Raw genomic sequence first — 18,766 nt, 5'->3', positions numbered from 1 at the left:
ATGCACATTGTTATTCTTTAACATTAAAATTCTACCCAAGTAGTAATAATTACTGTTAATATCTTTCAGTTGGAAACTTACAGTAAAGGAGCAATAGTAGAAACAGTATTTAAAGGAGAGTGGCTGCGTGATAAGAATGCAAATAAGTGTTATTAGCCTAATGATTTTGCCGTCGCCATGGTTGTGCAGCAGTAGTGTTGTGAATATGTCATCCGGCACCCGTGAATTTGGAAAGTGTGTCAAAACACAACTTCAATTAGTTTGCTCTAATTACGGCTCTGGAGAGTTTATAACTACATCACTCCTCATTAAAAGAGATTTTCTTCTATGGATTAATGTAATATACAAAGGAAAGTTTCAAAGTTCCCGACGCCGTTTGCTCCCACTCAGAGCAGGGCTGACGGATCCCGGGTCTGCTGCTGCCCCAGGGCCTGGCCGAGGCAGGGGGCCGGGCCGGCGGCCACGGCCAGAGGGGAGCCCGGCTGGCTCTGCGTGGGGCGGCTCATCCCTCCGTCTGGATAATCGGCCTCCTGCTAGAAAGGCCACGGCAAATAGAGTCTTGACGATTTCCACAAGAGGGTAAATGAACCCATCTCAGGCCTTTAAGAGAAAACTGCTGATCAGGAACTCGGAGGACGTCCCTCGTCCACGGCACCTGTGGTGTCTAGAAGCAGAAGGAGCTCAGGACCTCCCGTGGCCACGTGCGGTGTGTGAGGTTGGCCCTTGGTCCTGTCCTGGGGGCCTTGGGAGACTTACTTTGGGTCCTGCAGAACCACAGGGCATCTGTGAAATGTCAAAAGGCTTGTCATGGAGTGAAAGAGCTCTAAAGAAAGGATAGCTCTTGTCTAAACTGATAGGCCGTTACAGATGCTACTGTCGGACTGTTGCCATTCTGAAAGAAGGAAAGTCCACATTTTCTTAGGCTGTTACTGACTCCCGTGCCCTTGAACACCCGCAGTGCCCACCCCTACAAGGCTCCCCTGTACAGGGTCAGGATGGCAACACTGGGCCTCCAGTCCTCTGGACGAGGCCGTTTCCTTGAGCTCTGCTGCCCCTCATGGCACCCCATTCTCCCAAGCAGCTGACCACAGCATCCTTATGACTCCCCAGGGTAGGGAGCCCAGTGATACATTTTGAATCCAAGAGGTAAATTTGAGAATGCTTGTTGAGTGCCCCCAGTTTGGGTTGCACTCCCCTACCCTCACTCCCTAATTTACATACACAATCCTGGATATCCAAAAAACGGCTTTGAATACATTTGTACATTTTTTTTTCCTTACCTCGAAGTATTCTCTTTGTCTTACTTCTGGTGAGTACAAGGGGGGGTGTGCAATGAGTGACTTGGCCTTCTTTACACCACTCACAAGCAGCATTACCTGGAGTGCATCATATTGCTACTCTGAGCCTCCGTGTCCTCTTCTGTGAAGTGGGGATAAGAATATCTCCCTTGGAGATTCTTCTGGGGACTAAACAGGGGACACGTGAAAGTGCCCCACCAGGCACACAGCGGGCACTCATGCATGTTGCCTCCTGTCTTTGTCCAGGGTTTCTTTCCAAGTCCGATCTGAGCCTGAGCACTTCATTCCCTGAGACCTCTCTGTTGCCACCACTCGGCTCCTTTCTGCTCCAGCTGTAGCTTCAATCAGGCCCCCTTCTCCGGCCCAGTCCTCACGGAGCCAGACTGTGGGCTCAGGGGCCCCGCAGAGCTGGGGTGGGGATCGCTGTGCTCACAGGTGAGCAGCTTGTGAGGGGTTAAGATAGAAATTGTGTAAGTCTTCCAGGCTTTCTCCCAGTTCTGCGATAATTTGATGAAGAACTTCACCCTAATTAAATATTCAAATTAGGAATAAGTGTCAATATGGCTTCCCATTGCCTGGAATGATGATTAATTGTATTCAAAACTCTAGTGGCCCACTGTAATCTAAACTGAACCGTTGTTCCTGATTATTTCTGCACCACACTTGCCATGTTTTTGTTTTAAGATTTAAACTAGTAATTGATTTGCCATATGCTGTCGAGCTGCACATACTTTAAAGCTGCACGTTGAGGAACTTGGGGAGTTTGGAATTGCGATTTCCCTAGTCTTCCAGTGGCCGTTTTCCTGTCCAATGCAGAGTGATTGGGTTGGGAGGAGGCAGTATCTGTGTTGCCCATGAGGAAAACTCATTATATAGTCAAGTCGGTAGGCTCAAGTTGTATTGATCACGGCAAATGGGTTGCTCGAATGGAAAATGAATAAATTCATCCATTTAGTTTGTGCTTTGCGTGATCTCAGCAAAACAACACATTCCAGTGGAGAAAAGGATCCTGTCAGATCCCAGCTCAGCCAGATTCTTTAGCTCTTTGACCTTGGACAAGTCCCTGAGCCTCTCTGAACCTCCTTTCCCCTGGTCAGTAGAATCCTACTTACCTTGCTGGGTTAGGCCAATTAGGGATTAGTGTGACTCGTGAAGGATAGTTGTGGGGCTCAGTAAGTGGTAACTGTCCTACTAATAGATGATGACAGGAACAGAGCCTTCATGTCGTGCCTCCCCTCCCCCACCCCCTGACCATGGGAGTCTGAGACCATCTCCCACTTCTCTGACTCCAGGGGCCTCCATTGCTCTCTTACTTGCGACCTCTCCTAGCTCATTGTCTTGACTCTTGATTTACTGTTTCACTGCTTGGGCCTTTTCTCCCTCAACCCCCAACTCATGGTCTGACCTCTTAGCAGGCAGGACCACAGCTTCCACGACCCTGCCCTGGACCCTTCCTAGGGTTTAGCAGAGCGCCTGGTACATTACACGCTCAACAGCGTTTGTTGTTTCCTTTCGTTGTATGCCATTGCTTTAAAATTAAAACCTAGAACCTTATTTGTATACCTTCTATTTAGAGCTTTTTACTTTGTAGTATAGGCAATTTATGTGTTTCAATTTACTTATAGATAGATTCCTAAAGAGGAAAGATAGAAGTCTCATTTGGCTCTTTTCCAGTTTTTTTTCCCTTTTTTTTTTTTTAAACTTCATTCTTTTAGCACAGTTGTAAGTTCACTCTAAAATTAAGGGGAAGGTACAGAGATGTTTTATATATCCCCTGTCTTCACATATGCATAGCCTTCCTGTTATCAACATTACTCGCCAGAGTGATACTTTAAAAAAAAAAAAAGAAACCAGGGATGAAACTACATTGACACATTGTAATCCCCCCCAAGTGTGTAGTTTGGGTTCACTCTTGGTGTTGGACGTTCTGTAGGTTTGGACAAATGTACAATGACATATGCACATCATTATAAAATCATACAGAGTATTTTCACTGCTTTAAAAATCCTGTGTTCTACCCATTTACCTCTCCCCCAACCCCTGCCAACCACTCATCTTTTTTATTATCTCCACAGTTTTGTCTTTTCCAGAATATCCTAGAATTAGAATCCAATAGCAGGTAGCCTTCTCAGATTGGCATCTTTCACTTAGTAATATGCATGTATCATTTGGGTTTTCAAATGATTTCTGTACCAGACCTGTACTTGGCATATAGTAGGAGCTCAGTTAAAAACTGTTGGACTGAGTCAGTCACAACATATGATGATGGCAACCTTGGGTGCTTGTCAATACCAGAGTCTGTCTGCCCTTGGACGGCATCAATTCATTGGGTATATTTGGAATTAAGTTTCAAGTCTGAGCATAGAAAGTTAGTGAGATCATGGAGATCATTGTAGAGGAACTAGGGCTTTTAGGTTTTACAAAACCTCACTTGACTTTGCTGGTGGCCATGACAAAACAGAACCAAAAATGTCTCATCAGCCCATAAAAATGGTAGTCAAGTTTACATATGGTAATTTCTTTCTCAGGTTGGTTCCAAAATCAACGAGAAAAGAAAAAAATCCCCAGACTGAAAATTATTTTAGAGCCTAGAGTCCTTAAAGTAGCTGACTTTCAGTTTTAGTAGAATGAAATCGCGGGCAAAAAAAAATTGCAGCATTATCTCACGTTGTCTCTGGGTCTTCACAGATCTATATCCTAACTCAGAACTCAGTGTGGAATCATTAGGGCCCTGGAGCTGGAATCCTCTCTCTCAAGTCTTTGAGGATGCTGGTGCTGGTCAGGCCTTCCAGCTGAAAATGATTCATTTTAATTACCATCCAGGGCGATCTGATACCTGAGCATATGGTCCTTAAGAAATAAGCTTGCCCAAACTGTCAGCGAGTGTGGGCAATGGTCAGGGACCTCATTCTGACACCGTTGACCAGCCCTGGAGAGCGGACGCTCTAGAAGGTGCTTATTAAAATGCCAGCAGGTGCAGCGAGGGCCCCCTTTCCTGTGACTCCCTCACCCTGCTTGTGCCAGGTGTTTTATAAGAGCCTTTTTCTTCATTAAATGGCATTCATTAAGCACGTCCTTACACCTGGCACAGAAGCTGTGTGTCACAGATGACTTCTTCCCAATGGTGTTTTGCAGGAATAAAGTGGAATTTCATTTAGCCATTTGCTGTGTTCCTTCTCCCCCTGACCACCTCCACTCAATTATTGTGGCTTTTGCATATTACATTCCTCCTCCCCCCCCCCCCATGGTGTTACTTTCTTTTGCACGTTACCTCTGGTCCTCGTCCACCAGCAGACAGGGTAGCTGGAAAACAAGATGTTCCTTTAGCACCGAGTGCTGTGCCGTTTGCTTTCATATACGTTTGCTCTGCTGACACTCCAGCAACTTCTCCTGGCCTCTGCCGTCTTCTTACTGATGAAAATAAAAACAACTTCCCATTGGAAAAAAATTACCACCTAAACATATTATGAAGGGGGAGGGGAATCCACACTCTCAGCTCAGACCTCCGTGGTGCACACTGCGATCCCAGCCCTGCCACCAGCCAGGGCCACCTCTGCTGTGACCCGGTGTGTCCGTCCAGGCCCCTTTGGTTCTTGGGTGTGTACTATGAGTATGTGTACCCACAGAAATAAGCGTTTGTATTGTTATTTCCTACTCAGGCTTTGTTTTGTTTCATTTTGACTAAGCAGCCGGGTCTTTGAGATTTGGCTATGGTGATAGAAAAACGTCTGGTCGCCCCTACTTATCCTGTCCTAGTTCAGTCTTACAATGAACATTTTCCCCAATTCACTGCTCTTAACAAACACGGCCGCAAGGACCTATCCGCGCCTCTCCTGCAGCTGAGTTCAGGGTCCCGGCACCATGTGGCCAGCACCCTCCCCGACTTCCACCCAGAAAACCTGCAAACATCGTTTTATATCTGCAAAGTATTCTGACTCAGAGACTTTACAACGTTCTATAAATTATGTGATGTTTATAACCTAATGTTCTGGTGTTTTGAGTAGAGCATCGTGACTCCAAGCTGAATTTTGTGATTTTTTTTTTCCCTCATTAGGGTTCAAATCCAAGCTGTGTCTCCCCCCACCCCACCCCCCGCAGGCAAGCTGCTGAGCCTCTCCGAGGCCATCTGTCAAATAGGGATGATCTCCAGGCCCAGTGGTAGGATCCGGGTGGGGGTTACATGTGCACGTGAAGGGTAAGCCCTGAGAAAACGTCAGCTAATGTTATTTGCCCGTTTTTATCTTCAGTAAGTCCTTTCCCACACTCCCAGTTACTTCCTCAGGCTACATTTCTAGAGGGGAAAAAAAAAAAAGAAGGTCCTTTGGTCCTGCTTTCTTCCCCATTCTTTTTTTTTTTTTTTACAAATAGTTTATTGTCAAGTTGGTTTCCATATAACACCCGGTGCTCATCCAGCCGCAGAGGGACATGGACACACAGTCACCCAGCTTCTCAGAGCCAGGCTGCACCTTGACAGGCTCTGCCAGCAGCAAGAGTGGTTTTTTAAAAGTCAGTCTGAGCCAGGTCACCAAACTGGGGCCAGCACGGACATTCCTGCCACAGCTGACCGGTGGCCGCACTGGCATCTCTTCCCCATTCTTAACTCTGAATTTCAAATCCTTTGGAGCCTGTTGGAACGCACTTCTTTCAGAGAATGGGACGTGAATGGTCGTATTTTGTCAGCGTCTTCACTCACAAAAGACAACCTGAGGGAATAAGGATATTTCTGAAATGCAGCTCTGTGTTCCTTCAAAACTTGCGTGGCTCCTTTGTCTTCAGGCAGGTAGTATGATAGAGGGAAAGTCTGAAGTCACGGTCAGTATCTGCCAGGATTCATCCAGTGGTGGGTCTCTTTGCCATTTCTGGAGTACCGCCAGCCCAGTTGGCTTCTTTCTTTAGGTGTTCGTGTTTTTGTTTTCTTTTTTAGATCAGGGAAGTATTTTCAGGTTCACTAAAGTATACTTGATATAGGATAAACGGCACCTACTTAAAGTAGTATTTGATGAGCTTTGACCTGGGATCCCGTCACCGAAATCAGCGTCCTGAATGTACCTACCACCCCCAAAACCTCCCCACCCTCCTCTAGTACGCCCTCCCCCCTCAGGCAACCATGGATCTGCTTTCTATCCCTATGGCTTAGTTTGCATTTTCTAGAACTTTACATAATATAATAGAATGATATCACACGTACTTTTTACCTTGTTTTACTTCGCATAATTAATTTGAGATTTACCCACCTTGGGTGTATCAACAGTTTCTTTTTTATTGTTGAGTAGTATCCATTGCATGGATATACTATGATATATTAAATCACTAGACGTTTGGCTTGTTTTTAGTTTTTACTATTACAGATAAAGCTGTTTAGTACATTGGTGTACAAATCTTTTTTTTTAACGTTTATTTATTTTGAGAGAGAGCGCACGCACACAAGCAGGAGAGGGGGAGAGAGGGGAGAGAGAGAATCCCAAGCAGGCTCCACAGTGTCCACACACAACCCGATGTAGGGCTCAAACTCAAGAGCTGTGAGACCACAACCTGAGCCACAGTCAGGAGTCCGACACTTAACTGACTGAGCCACCCAGGCTCCCCCGGTGTGCAACATTTTTGTACGGACTTAGCCTTTCATTTCTCTTGGGTAAAAATCAAGAAGTATAATGGCTGGCTTGTATGATGGGATATGTTAACCTCTAAGAAACTTCAAACTGTTTCCTGCAGTGTTGTACCATTTTACTTTCCCACCAACAATGCGTAAGCATTTCAGTTGCTCCCCAGCCCTGCCAACGCATGGATATTTTTGGCCTATTTAATTTTTGCCATTCTAGAAGATGTGTGGTACTATTGCACTGCGGCCTCCTCAGTCTGCACTTCCCTAATGATCAGCCATGTTGAACACCTTTTCATGTGTGGGTTTACCATTTGCACATTTTCTCTAGTGAAGTGTCTGTTCAGATCTTTTGGCCACTTTAATTGGATTGTTTGTCTTCTAGTAAGTTGTAAGAGTTTGGTATAAATGCTAGCTATAAATTGGATATGTGTTGTGCAGATATCTTCTTTAGGTCTGTGGCTTGTCTTTTCATTTTTGTAACAAACCTTTTAAAGAATAAGAGTTTTGGGGAGCCTAGGTGGCTCGGTCCCACCCTTGATTTTGACTCTGGTCCTGCTTTCTGGATTCATGAGTTCAAGCCCAGCATCAGGCTCTGTGCTGACCACAGGGAACCTGCTTGGGATTCTCTCTCTCCCTCTCACTCTGCACCTGTCTCCCAATAAATAAGTAAACATTAGAGAAAGTTTTAAATGCTGAAGTTGGTTGATTTTTTTTCTTGTTTCGTTGTGCTTTTCTGTGTCTTACTTAAAAGAAATTTTTGCCAAACCTAAGGTCCTTTGTTTTCTCCTAGAAGAGGCCATGCTATGCCTATGAAATCAAGGTGCATTTAAATAAAATAGTATCAAATCCTAGGACTTACAGACTTAATAATTTGCCCCTTCTCTTTCCTTTCTTCGAAGAATAGTTCTGTGAATCTCAGGTCACTTTATCAATGGTGTGAGGTAAGCATCAAGATTCATTTATTTACATGTGGCTATCTAGTTCTGACACCATTTGTTGAAAAGATTACCCTTTCTTCATTGAATTTTCCGGGCACCTTTGCTGAAAATCCATTGATCATATACGTGGGTCTATTTCTGGAGTCTCCATTCTGTTGCATCAATCTTTATGTCTATCTTTATGCTCTAATACCACACCGTATTGATTATTGTAGCTTTACCATAAGTCTTGAAATTAGGGAGTCTGTAAATCAGGATTTATTTAACCATGAGTCTTTATTGATTTTGCTTGGAATGTTGGAAGCCCTATGGATTTCTAGATTTGGTTGAGTATTTTTTTCTTTTAACTAGGTAAGCTTTAAGCGCTTTTTTTTTTTTTCCTGGTTGTTACTCTTGATTATTATGATTTCTTTCTAACATCAAGAATGTTTAGGTTGGTTTTCTGTGTTTATCATCGTTTTCCTCATCATCTGTGTATTCTTTCTGTCTCTGCATTCTGGAAAATTTGGGGCAGATTTCCACAACATTACTGATTTAGTTTTTTAAATTTTATTTCTGTATTCCTAATGCAGGCAACTTTATATCCTACAGTAAATTCCTTTTTAAAGCTAATTTCTTATCTTGTTGTGTGACCTTTGTTACAGACCTAGATGTAAGGATGTGTATTTCTAGACCGGGTGTTAACCAAAAGGCAGGATGTGTGACTTATCCCTGCCTCTCACTTACATGCTCATTACTTGGGAGATAATCTCCTAAATCTTCGTTACCTTTCTCTGTTCTCATTAGTTTTTGTAGAGTCTCAGTGAGAGGGGGCTGGCCAGAGCCATCAGTGGCCCTAAAGTCCTGGTTTTTCTAGGGCAGATCCCCTTTCATCCCCTGATTTCATTCTTTTCTACTGTCGATTCTTTGTCCCAGTGCAAATGAATAAACAAATGTTATTCCCGGTATTTTGGAGATCATGCTGCTTCCATCCAGAGCAGGCTGCCTCTTCTGCCGGGTTTGTCCCCCAAACACAAGTTTATATTCTCTAAGAGTTTGGTTACTGCCATTCAGAAAAGGGATTCACAGGCTCATCGGGGAGCTGCGAGGTATCTCTCATGTGAGGGGTGCCATGGTCATCCAGTTACTATAGCCAGACACCTGACTCCTCTTTACTGGCTGGCCATCTAGGCGCTATATCCTTCCCGCCACACTGAGGCTGTTAAATCAAGATGCATTTAATCAGAGTGTATCAAACCCTAGGCCTTCTGGACTTCATAATTTTGTCCCTTCCTTTCCTCTTCTCTAGAATAGTTACTGTGAATCCCTTGGGTCATTTCATATTTTTATTCCTGTTCTGCTCTCTTTTCCTTTCTGTATGTGTGTATGGAGCAAGTAAGTCTTGTCCTTCTGTCTTTTTTTCCACTTGTGAATTTTTTTTCAACTTTTGCCACAAGCACCTTTTTCTTTAGTGAAGAATACCAACCCCAAGCCTCTGTTCTTTTTCTTCTTACTCCTCGTAACCACCCCCCTGCCCACCCTGCACCGGCTTCAGACCTTGGGCTTCTGCAGAGTTCCAACATGTTGTCCTTCAACAGTGGTTTTCAAGCTTTTTGGTCCAAGGCTTTTACAGTTTTAAAAATTGCAGATTCCAAAGAGCTTTTGTTTACGTAGCTTATGTTTATCTATAATTACCTTACTGGAAATTGAGGAAAATGTGCAACACAAGAATATGCAAGGAGACATCAGAGCTATGACCTCAGACGTCCCACAGCTTCTGAAAAATTCTTTCTCCTTGTAAGAGGAGAGCGAAAAAAAGGGTGTCTTGGCATTTTCAGGAAAATAGTTATGACCCTCACGAACTCCCAGAGAGTATCCAGAAGTCCCTGGAGCGCACCCTGTAATCTACCCCCGCCGAAGGTGGGTCTAATACAGCTCTCAGTCCCTGAGAAACAGAATGGGAGTCGTAATTTCACACCACAAAGTTTGTTTTGCGAATGTGCGGGAACATGTGTGCACCTGTGCGAGTCTCAGGGGTGAGAGATAAAAGTGACGTCTGTCTCCAACTTTAAGCCTGCCTCTGCCTCACCAGCCACCCTCCTCCATGCCGCCCTCTGACAGTCTGAGAGGACAGCAGGCCTCACGGCCGCCTGGGCAGAGCCATCTTCATTATATGTGGCCACTGGGTCCAGAAGATTAATGGTAACATTTTAAAAATTCACACAGACCTGGAATCAGCACTAGAAAATACAGATTTAAATTAACAAGGAAAAAGCAGAATCCCATCAAAGGAAATAAATCGTGCTGGCAACAATTGTCACATAATAAAATGTATTCTATAACTGAGGGGCTTTTATATGGAGCTGTCTGCAGCTTAGTGGCCATGTTAATTGAATAAGGTGCCTACAACTGACTTGGGGGGAAAAAAATGAAATTTCCCTCAGCATCTATTTAGCCAGAGCCCTTGTCAGCAGCATGCGTGATGCTGACCTATTTGTTACAGAAGCGCCAGCCCCTCCTGCAGAGAGAGGTGATCACTCAGCAGGGTGTGCCTGTCTCCTTCGGGCTGTTCCGTGGCTAGGGAATGAGGAGGAACGCCTGATAAAGCTCCCCTGGAATTTAGGGGCTCTTCTAGTTGGATTTCTCCAGTTTCCAAACAGATTTTGGAATAATAAGCCATCACTTGAGTCAGGTGTCAGAGATTGCTGACCTCTGATGGTCAGCCCCTCGCCAGTGGTCCAAGGCCTACTAGGGATGGTACTAGAAGGTCTTCATCTCCAGGTGTCCCCTTAGGCACAGAGGGTTTCCTGAGCCTTTGGGTCTACTTCTTGGCCTGCTAGTGATCTTTATGAACACTCTTAAAATGAAAACACATTGCTCTGCTTACGGAGTAATCAATGACTTTGGGACCCCTTGAAGTGACTTCAGGGAACTTGGTGTCCATAGGGGCATGGTCTTACACTTCTCAGTTTTGTTGGATGCCATGGGGTACCTACTCCTCCTTACAGCCCCTTCCAAAGAGCACCCAGTGTCCACGGTCTGCCGAAGCACCTGGCTGCTTCCTCCCTTCCTCTGCCAGTAACCCCCAGCATCATGAACAGTGCATTCCCTTAATCTCCTTAGACGATCAGGTTATGGGAAAGAGGCCAAGGTGTTGAGTTAACCAATCACAACTTCAACTGTGAAAATTAGGCCTTTGTATCTCTTCCCACCAGATGCTCGAGTAACAGGCTTGGGCTCTGGCTATTAGTCTTCTAAAATGTTTTAAATGACTGTGAACTATCTTGTCAGACAGTTGTACCGTGATTTTTTTTTTAACCAGTCCCCTATTATTTGATATTTGATTCCAGTTTTTGCATTTTAAGCAAGGCCATGATGAATGTATTCATGTAAAAAAAAAAAAAAAAATTCATGGATCAGAAGTGGTTGCATTTTCCAGACACTTAACCAACTCTGTCCTGGGGATGAGAAAGAGACAAGTAGGAAGTTTTCAAAGTTTCTCCCAATTGTCTCTAAGGACTGGCCAGAATCCGATTCACCCATTCATTCAGGCAGTAGGTAATCTTACAGGGCTCTCCTGTTTTTAAGTGCCCACTGTGTGCAGAGCACCGTTCTAGGCACTGGGGCTTTGGTGGAAAGAGAAAGTGTAGTGGAGATTATGTTCTGATGACTTGCAAACATCGGACAGGAGGAGGGAGGGTCTGCGGAGAGGAAAGTGGGGTGTCGTAAGAGCGAAAGGCTGGAGGAGAGGTGCCCCCACAGGCATCTAGGGGGTGGCTTGCCTGAGGGAGAGCCAGCTTTGGAGAGCTGGGAGGAAGAGTGTTTAAGGCAGAGGGAACAGCAAGTACAGAGGCCCTGAGGCAACCCTGAGGAATGCGAGTTTGGGTTGCTGGTGAGGTTGGAGGATGTGAGTGCAGGGACCATGAACAAGAGGAGTTCAGGGGGGAGGGGATGGGCTGGAGCTAGCCAGACGTCCCAGCCGTGGGGCAGTGGGATTTCATTGTCCCAGGACGCCAGTGGACTCTGTAAGGGTCCTGGGCCAAGGCCCGAGTGAGCAGGACTCTAAAACAGTGGGAAGAACGGGAAGAATCAGAATGGGATCTATATGTGAAATTATCACCGACACGAACTGTGTGCTCTGCCTCGTAGCAAGGTGTGCATGAGCAGGCAACACACCCTCACTGAAGGGCACCCAGCGCCTGGGGCGGTGCTGGGGTTTGAACCCACGCCAGGTCGACTCTGCCACCACTGCTCTGCTGCCCCGGGTATGTGGTTTGGATGTGGGTTGTCCCACACTGTTGTTGTTCCCTTTGTGAGGTTGTATCAGAGGGACTCTGTGCTGCCAGGGTCCTCAACCTAGTAAGAAAGAGGCAGAAACGTTGAGTCCTTGATGTCATCGTTTTCTAGAAGGGCCTCAGGATAGAAGTGCAGTCGTCAGTCTGTATACCCCGTAGTCAAGACGATGCATCAGGGCGACTTTCAGGTGATAGTGATAACGTCCAGAGGATACATGAACTAACCTTTTCATTAATTCCCCACTTTCTGTTTGTCAGCTTTGCCTCAAAAGCCCCAGTCCCCTGTTCTATTGGATGGAGTTAACTGTTCTTATCTGAAAAGGTTGCTGGGAGGATTAGGCGGGGGGTGTATGTAAAGAAACCCAGCCCAGTGCCTGGTGTGGGGTCCCCCCCACCCCACCCCGGGGACCTAGAATCTCCTTTTGCTCTGAGACTCTGCTGATGGCAAAGCTTCCCTGGTTCCTGCCGTCTGTCATTTTCAGGCTAATCTGACACCGCAGTGCCCCTGGGCCACTTCTCCTTCAGCAGGTGACTTTTTCTTCCTCTTTAACCGCAGGTTATCTGTCCCCTCAGCCCCAACTGTCCATCCTCATTAAGGGAGGCCTTGCTGAGCCTTTTCAACCTCCTGTGCCCGCGTCCCCTCCTTCCCGTGTCCAAACAACAGAAGCGAAAAGCTGCTACTTGCAGCATAGGGAACTCTTCTCCCTAAAGTGGTCTCTGGTCGGTGGCCTCTCTGCCTGCCCTCTGAGTGCTGCATCCTACCCACTCTTGCAGCCACTATAGCTCGAGTTCTGGGTAACTTCATTTCAATTCAACACATCCTGTGGAGCAATTACTCTGTAAAAGACACAGCTGGGTCTGCAACTTGAATGCTCTTTTAATTTCACATGTACTATGAAACCATACATGGTCTACAGTAGATCAGAAACTTTTTCTCTATCCTCCCCTTGCCCACCTCCCCTAGATTCCCAGCCGCCGCCACCGATTTCTTCTTCCATCATATCTGTTTTCCTCCAAGCACAGAGGAGTGGGATGCATGGCATAATAGAGGCCGCTTGAGTCTGATTGGCAAACACACATGCACAGAAACAATAATAGATGCTATAACCGTTTACATCAAAAAGATCCAAAGGTTTTAATGGAGTAGGTTGAGCACTTGATGTGGCCAGCATATGTTCAACAGCTGTGTACCTTAGGTCCAAAATCGTCCTAGAAAATGGGGTACAAAATTGATGAGCTTTGGCCCTGCTTTTGAGTTCACAGTCATGTTAGGAAGGCAGGTTCGTATCAGATGCTTCAAGTATATTGTGAGAACTAGAAAGAGGGGGGAACTGCAGGCACCCAGTGAGCCCAGAACAAGCCCAGGGAAGGTTCTGCTGAAGAAGACGTGCTCTTCTAGGTGGGGTCTTGAGGGGTGAATAGGAGTTTGTTCAGTAGGTAAGGAAGAAATGGAGATTCTAGGAAGGGGAGCAGCGTGGATAGAGTCAGACTAAAGCATGAAAAAAACATGGCACGTTCAGAGATTTGCAGGACTTGCCCTCTTCCCGGTAGAGGGAGAAGTGAGTGACAAGATTCCGAGTAGGGAAGGGCAGCGGGAGTGTGAGGGCAGCTGGAGTCAGGGTATGGATGTGGATTAGGGAAAGTGTGCAGAATGGAGAGTGCCCTAAACCAGAACCCTTACAAACGGCAACTTTTTAAAAGTCAGAGGAGGAGCCAGAAAGGAAGAGAGGCTGGCCAACAGAGGGAGGGCCACAGAGCCTCTCAGCCGGGCACAGTCTGATGCCCCAGAGAAGCAGGAAAGTTCAAACCAGGGAGTTGGATGGGGCAGCTAAGGAACCAGGCGCCTGATTTCTCTAGCGTGTCCTGTGTGTGTAAGTCGTCTTGTGTTTCCCCCAAACCCTTCACTCAAAGGGCTGCCGCAGGACGCTCTGGCAGGAATTGCTAAGGGTCTATACACAGTAAGTGCTGAATAATTGCAGTTTCACGATCATCTCCGTTGTAATTTACTGCTTCGTTCCCGTCTACCGTGGCATCTCGGCGTTATTTCCTCACTTTCCCACAGGCGGGCAGTCTTTTAAAATTGCAAATTGGATCTTGTCACATCTCTGCTTCAAAATCCTCCCGGATAAAGTCCAAGTTCATGCAGGGCCCTGCTGTGCTGTGGCCCCGTAGCCCTCTTCGTCCTGGCCCCGTACCCTCTCCCAGCCTTTGGGCTCAGGCCACTCCAGCCTCCGGCCACTTAGGAGGCTAATGCCCCCCTCCTCCCTGTCCATGCTCCACCCTCCCCGCACACGGCACTTCCTGCTTACGGTGTGCGGCCGCGTTGTAAGCAAGCGTTCCCGTAACTTGGTGGGCATTTTCATGACCCGTCCCTGCTGCAGGGTGACCTCGGCCCACACAGGGGCCCTCCCTGTCCCACACCCTGTCCCTGCTGCAGGGTGACCTCAGCCCACAGGGCCCCTCCCTGTCCCGCACCCCACCCCCACCCCAGACCCCATCTGTGTTCTCTCGCCCCAGACCCTCGGCCCGTCTTGTCCCGCACCCCACCCCCACCCCAGACCCCATCTGTGTTCTCTCGCCCCAGACCCTCGGCCCGTCTTTAACCACTCAACGGCTGGGCTGGCTCCTGGTTGGCATCTTTGCCACCATCCTGGTCTGCCTGCCTCCTGAAGTTGCACTAACCCCGACCTCCTCCACGAGCCTTCCTTGAATGCCCCCAGGCCCTGGGATAGCCACTGCATGGCACAGATGTGGGAAGTCCTTAGTTTGGTTGCATGTATCTTTTGAAAGTGCTTTCAAGGCTCCGAAATCTTAAGGAATGGCTGCCCCACAGCGTCGTCCTTCCCTGGCTCCTGGAAATCCCCTCGCTGGCACGGCAGGTGTGACCCCAGCGCCTACCTCGGCCAGCACGCGGATGTGCCCCCGGGACTGGCGCACCAGCGCCCGGCCTCGGAAGGGCCCCACGCTCGGCACAGTGCTCTGCTGTCAACATCTTGAAATCTCCAGTATTGGACCCAGGGTCTCCCGTCCCGCACCAGGCCCTGCCCTTGCCTCACAGGGTGGGCGCGAGGAGCCAGGAGTGAGTGTGTGAGATCTGCACACCCCAAGGCCTGGCGCACGGCGAGCACCCTCTGCAGGGTCACCTGTCATCATTTCCGCTCTGCTCAACCACAGCCACAGTCAATAATTCATTCTTCTGTTTGCTCAGCTTCATTGACTAAGTGCTGTGGTCAGAGGCGCCGATCAACTGTGCAAAACCCTTCCGCAGCTGCTCCTCGTCTCCGGGTCCCAGACCTGGCCAGCCTTCAGAGTCCCTGCTGGAGCCTGTTAAAAATAGACTGCTGGCCACACCCCAGGCCCGCTGAACCCGACTCTCCAGGGGCATGACTGTGACTCTATATTGTTAGCAAGCTCCCGGGTGGCTCTAATGCCTTCATTTGCGCTGTGACGGGCAGAACAGAGTTAGGAACCTTCATCCTAGGGGATAGAAACCTTGCAGTAAGGCCTTCAGTGCCCTTTCCACGTCCAGCCTGCCTTTTCCAGCCCTGTTTTGACGTGTTCCCTGACCCCGCACCAGTACTGGCTTCCCCTGATTCCCTAGGGAGGCCCTTGTACTGCTGTGAGACCCATGTCCTCCTCTGAGCAGGTGTCACTAGAACCCTATCCCCTTTATTGGAACTCTCATGCTCCCTCAGCACCTGGGCGCATGTCCTGCCGCACGGTGGCCTCTTTCTGCACCTCGAGCCCCTCTAGCCTAGACGTTCCTTCAGGGAGCTCCCCTCTGCATTCTTAGTTAGCGGCAGTAACAAGCAGACAGTCAGAGTCACTACACACACGTCAGGGTCTCCCTGTGCTGCTGCCTGCTGGTTCCCCTGCAGTGCTGAGTGCAGCCAGTGCTCAGCAAAGCCCTCCCCCAGCTTGGTTCAGCCAGGCTGTTCCATAGCATAGGTGTTTGTCTCCATGCTTCACCCCGCGGCCCGCAAACTAAATGTCTTCACAGCCTTTGGTGCTGGTCTTGTAGCCAAGAGGCTCCTGCTCCCTCCTGGCTCTGTGGGAACAGCCCTTGCCTAGAGAACCTTCCCTCCTAGGAGCCTGTATGTACAACAGTCCTGCCTAGAGATCGCGCATTTGTTGTGTGAAAAAGGCAACATGTACAACGTAAAGCTTTCTTTATGTAATAAACGTTCCCTTCCTCGGTCTTTCCCCTTTTGGAAATGACTGAGTGTGGCCAAAACTCAAGCTCCTGAGCTATTTCAAGCCACACACACCCCCAATCCAGGAAGAGGCTTTATTGTTTTGTTTTGTTTTTTTTTCCCCACCCATACCTGTTGGGTTTGAAATATATTTCCTATCATTTTCATCTTTTTTTGCATTTGCTAAAGGCAGCTGATGACCACACTGAATGGATTATTTACTTTGATGGAATACTCGCTTCTGCTCTGTGTGCACTGTGAGCTTTAATGGCCAACACCTGCACCATAAGACCCTGTTGGATCAATCAAAGGTGCTTTCCTAAGCACCTACTGTGTGCTTCTGCCAGAGGGGGGAACACACAGACATAGCCATTCAGAAGAGCATGCCATTCTGATTCTCAGTGGTGGTGAGTTTTCCTGGACTCACATGGTAATAATAATACACAACACCTTCACTCACAAAGTGATTCCTGCGTGGTTATCTTCAGCGTCCCAGTGGGACAGGTATGAAAGCCATTGGATGGATAATGGGCCAAGATGGCAGAGCAAACCGGGACCCCTGTCCAGAGCCTGAGTGTTCTGTTCCTATTTGTATATCTTGCCCAGCGGGCAGAGGTCAGGACTAAGTTGCCCACTTCGTTCAAGCACGACGGTGGGACATGCCATGAGGCTTGGGAAACCCTTTCTTCCACTTGGATGTGCTTCTGGGAATTAGAAAAAAAAGGATGGCCGCTGATGTCTGGAAACTTCTGAATTCCTTGGGGGAATTCGAGCTGTTGGGGAGGCGTGCTTACCAGGGCGCCCCCTGCTCCTGCTCTGTGCTGCTGCAGGCCGTTGGTGGGGTGGGGGCTTTCTGGGCCTTGGGGAGTGCTCTGCGCACCCTGTAACCTCCTTTCTTCTCTGTCTCTTTCTTAGGCACATCTCTCTAACGCTCCCTGCTACCTTCCGAGGCAGGAACAGCACTCGAGCGGACTATGAGTACCAGCACTCCAATCTGTATGCCATATCAGGTACGTGGGGCCTCTGGCGCTGGCCAGCCACCGCGTCTGTGTCCCGGGCACCACCTCCCTCTTCATGTCTCCTGGCTTCGTTATGGCATCTGTCTTCCCTCTCTCTCTCACCCTGCAAGGGGCCTGCTCCCTGCGGAGATGAGCCCTTTCCTTCCTTTGTGGCACCTCAGCACTTAGAGAAGGGCCAGATACTTGGCGTGTTTTGAAACTAATGATGAAAAACAACGTGTGGATTTCACAGTCTTGAAGGGAGGCTTCCAGAGAATAGTCCCTGCATTGTTCACGTGCCTGAGCCAGGGCAGGTTTCCCCTTGGGGTCCGGGAGCAGCACAGAGCCAAGGCCCAGGCTGCTCCCCAGCCCGCATCCCGGTTTGTCCTCCCCTCTCATTTCCCAAAGCCAGATCTGTGGCCAGAAGGGACACTGGTGGTCTCCTCTATCAACCACCATCGTGGGGGCCTGTGATTTCTGAGCCCGGCCTTGGAAATGATGGTGCTACCTTGGCAGGAACCTCAGCAGCGCGAGTCTCCCTTTTCACCTTCACCCGGGAGAGGAACACTTAAAACCCTTATTACAGAGTGGAGATTCATTAGGTGCCTGGCAGCACAGGTGACTCGCTAAGAGCCACGGAACCCTGCAGGCTCACCTCCGATTATCCTCGGCCTCCAGTCAGGGGCGTTAGTACCTAGTGGGGGAAGTGGCAAATCGGTGCCACTTACCAGCGCACGCCCTTAATGGTGAGTGACATTTTGAACACGGGAACATGGCATTCATTCATGTACCATAATGAATCCGTTATTTAAAAAGTAATCTTTTTTCTAAAAATCGCAACTTGGGGTTACTAAATAGATGAAATAGAACAATGGTGTAATTCATGTCAGTATCAGTTTCTCTTGTTATGATCACTCCCTAATAGGTTTGGAAGTAGAAGCAAAAGCCAGTTGTTCCATTTCTGGGTGGGGAAAGGGAAGACCCAGGATGTTCTTAGAGCCCCGGTGGCCCCAAAGGGTGGAGGGAGCACACTGTCTCAGAAAAGCACCTCCAGAGAGAATTTCTTCTGTGCTGTGGCTATTTCAGCAAAGTCGACAAGGAGCATAACAAGTGTGGAAAGATGACCTATTTGTAGAAAAGCTGAATATTTCCCCAGATGCTTCGTGGCATCGTGGTGCAGAACAGGTTTGTGAAATCCAGCAGGGCGGCCCCGTTCCGAATGCACATGAGGAAAGCTCCATCAAAGCAGATGACTTTTTCCCTCCAGCTTGCAAATCTTTTTCCAGCCGTGGTGTTCAGCTCCCCCCGCCCCCTCACCTTACCTGGATTCTCTGATGGCTTTCCCAGCTGTTGGCATTTCTACAGAAAAGGGCCCACAGAGTGAAATCTCCTCTGGTTTGGCAGGAATGTTCTGTCTGCCTCTGGACCACTGCTTCCTCGCCCCGCGGCTTTGATGAGGTGTT

General features: G+C 48.1%; 1 protein-coding gene across 3 annotated transcripts in view; it reads left to right on the top strand.

Moving 5' to 3' along the window:
• The window catches only part of MVB12B (multivesicular body subunit 12B), a 192,179-nt gene that overhangs the window by 92,766 nt on the left and 80,647 nt on the right, over positions 1–18,766 (top strand). For all 3 annotated transcript variants that reach the window (XM_039229628.1, XM_039229627.1, XM_039229629.1), the window contains one exon: positions 17,221–17,315. In XM_039229628.1, the coding sequence (XP_039085559.1) occupies positions 17,221–17,315 (95 nt within the window). The remainder of the gene's footprint in view (positions 1–17,220; positions 17,316–18,766) is intronic.

The sequence above is a fragment of the Hyaena hyaena genome, unplaced genomic scaffold (genome assembly GCF_003009895.1).
Source record: "Hyaena hyaena isolate Hyena2069 unplaced genomic scaffold, ASM300989v1 scaffold_38, whole genome shotgun sequence".
In the NCBI taxonomy this organism is placed as follows: domain Eukaryota; kingdom Metazoa; phylum Chordata; class Mammalia; order Carnivora; family Hyaenidae; genus Hyaena; species Hyaena hyaena.
The sequence above is the reverse complement of the archived record's forward strand: the minus strand, read 5'-3'. Positions and strand labels throughout refer to the sequence as shown.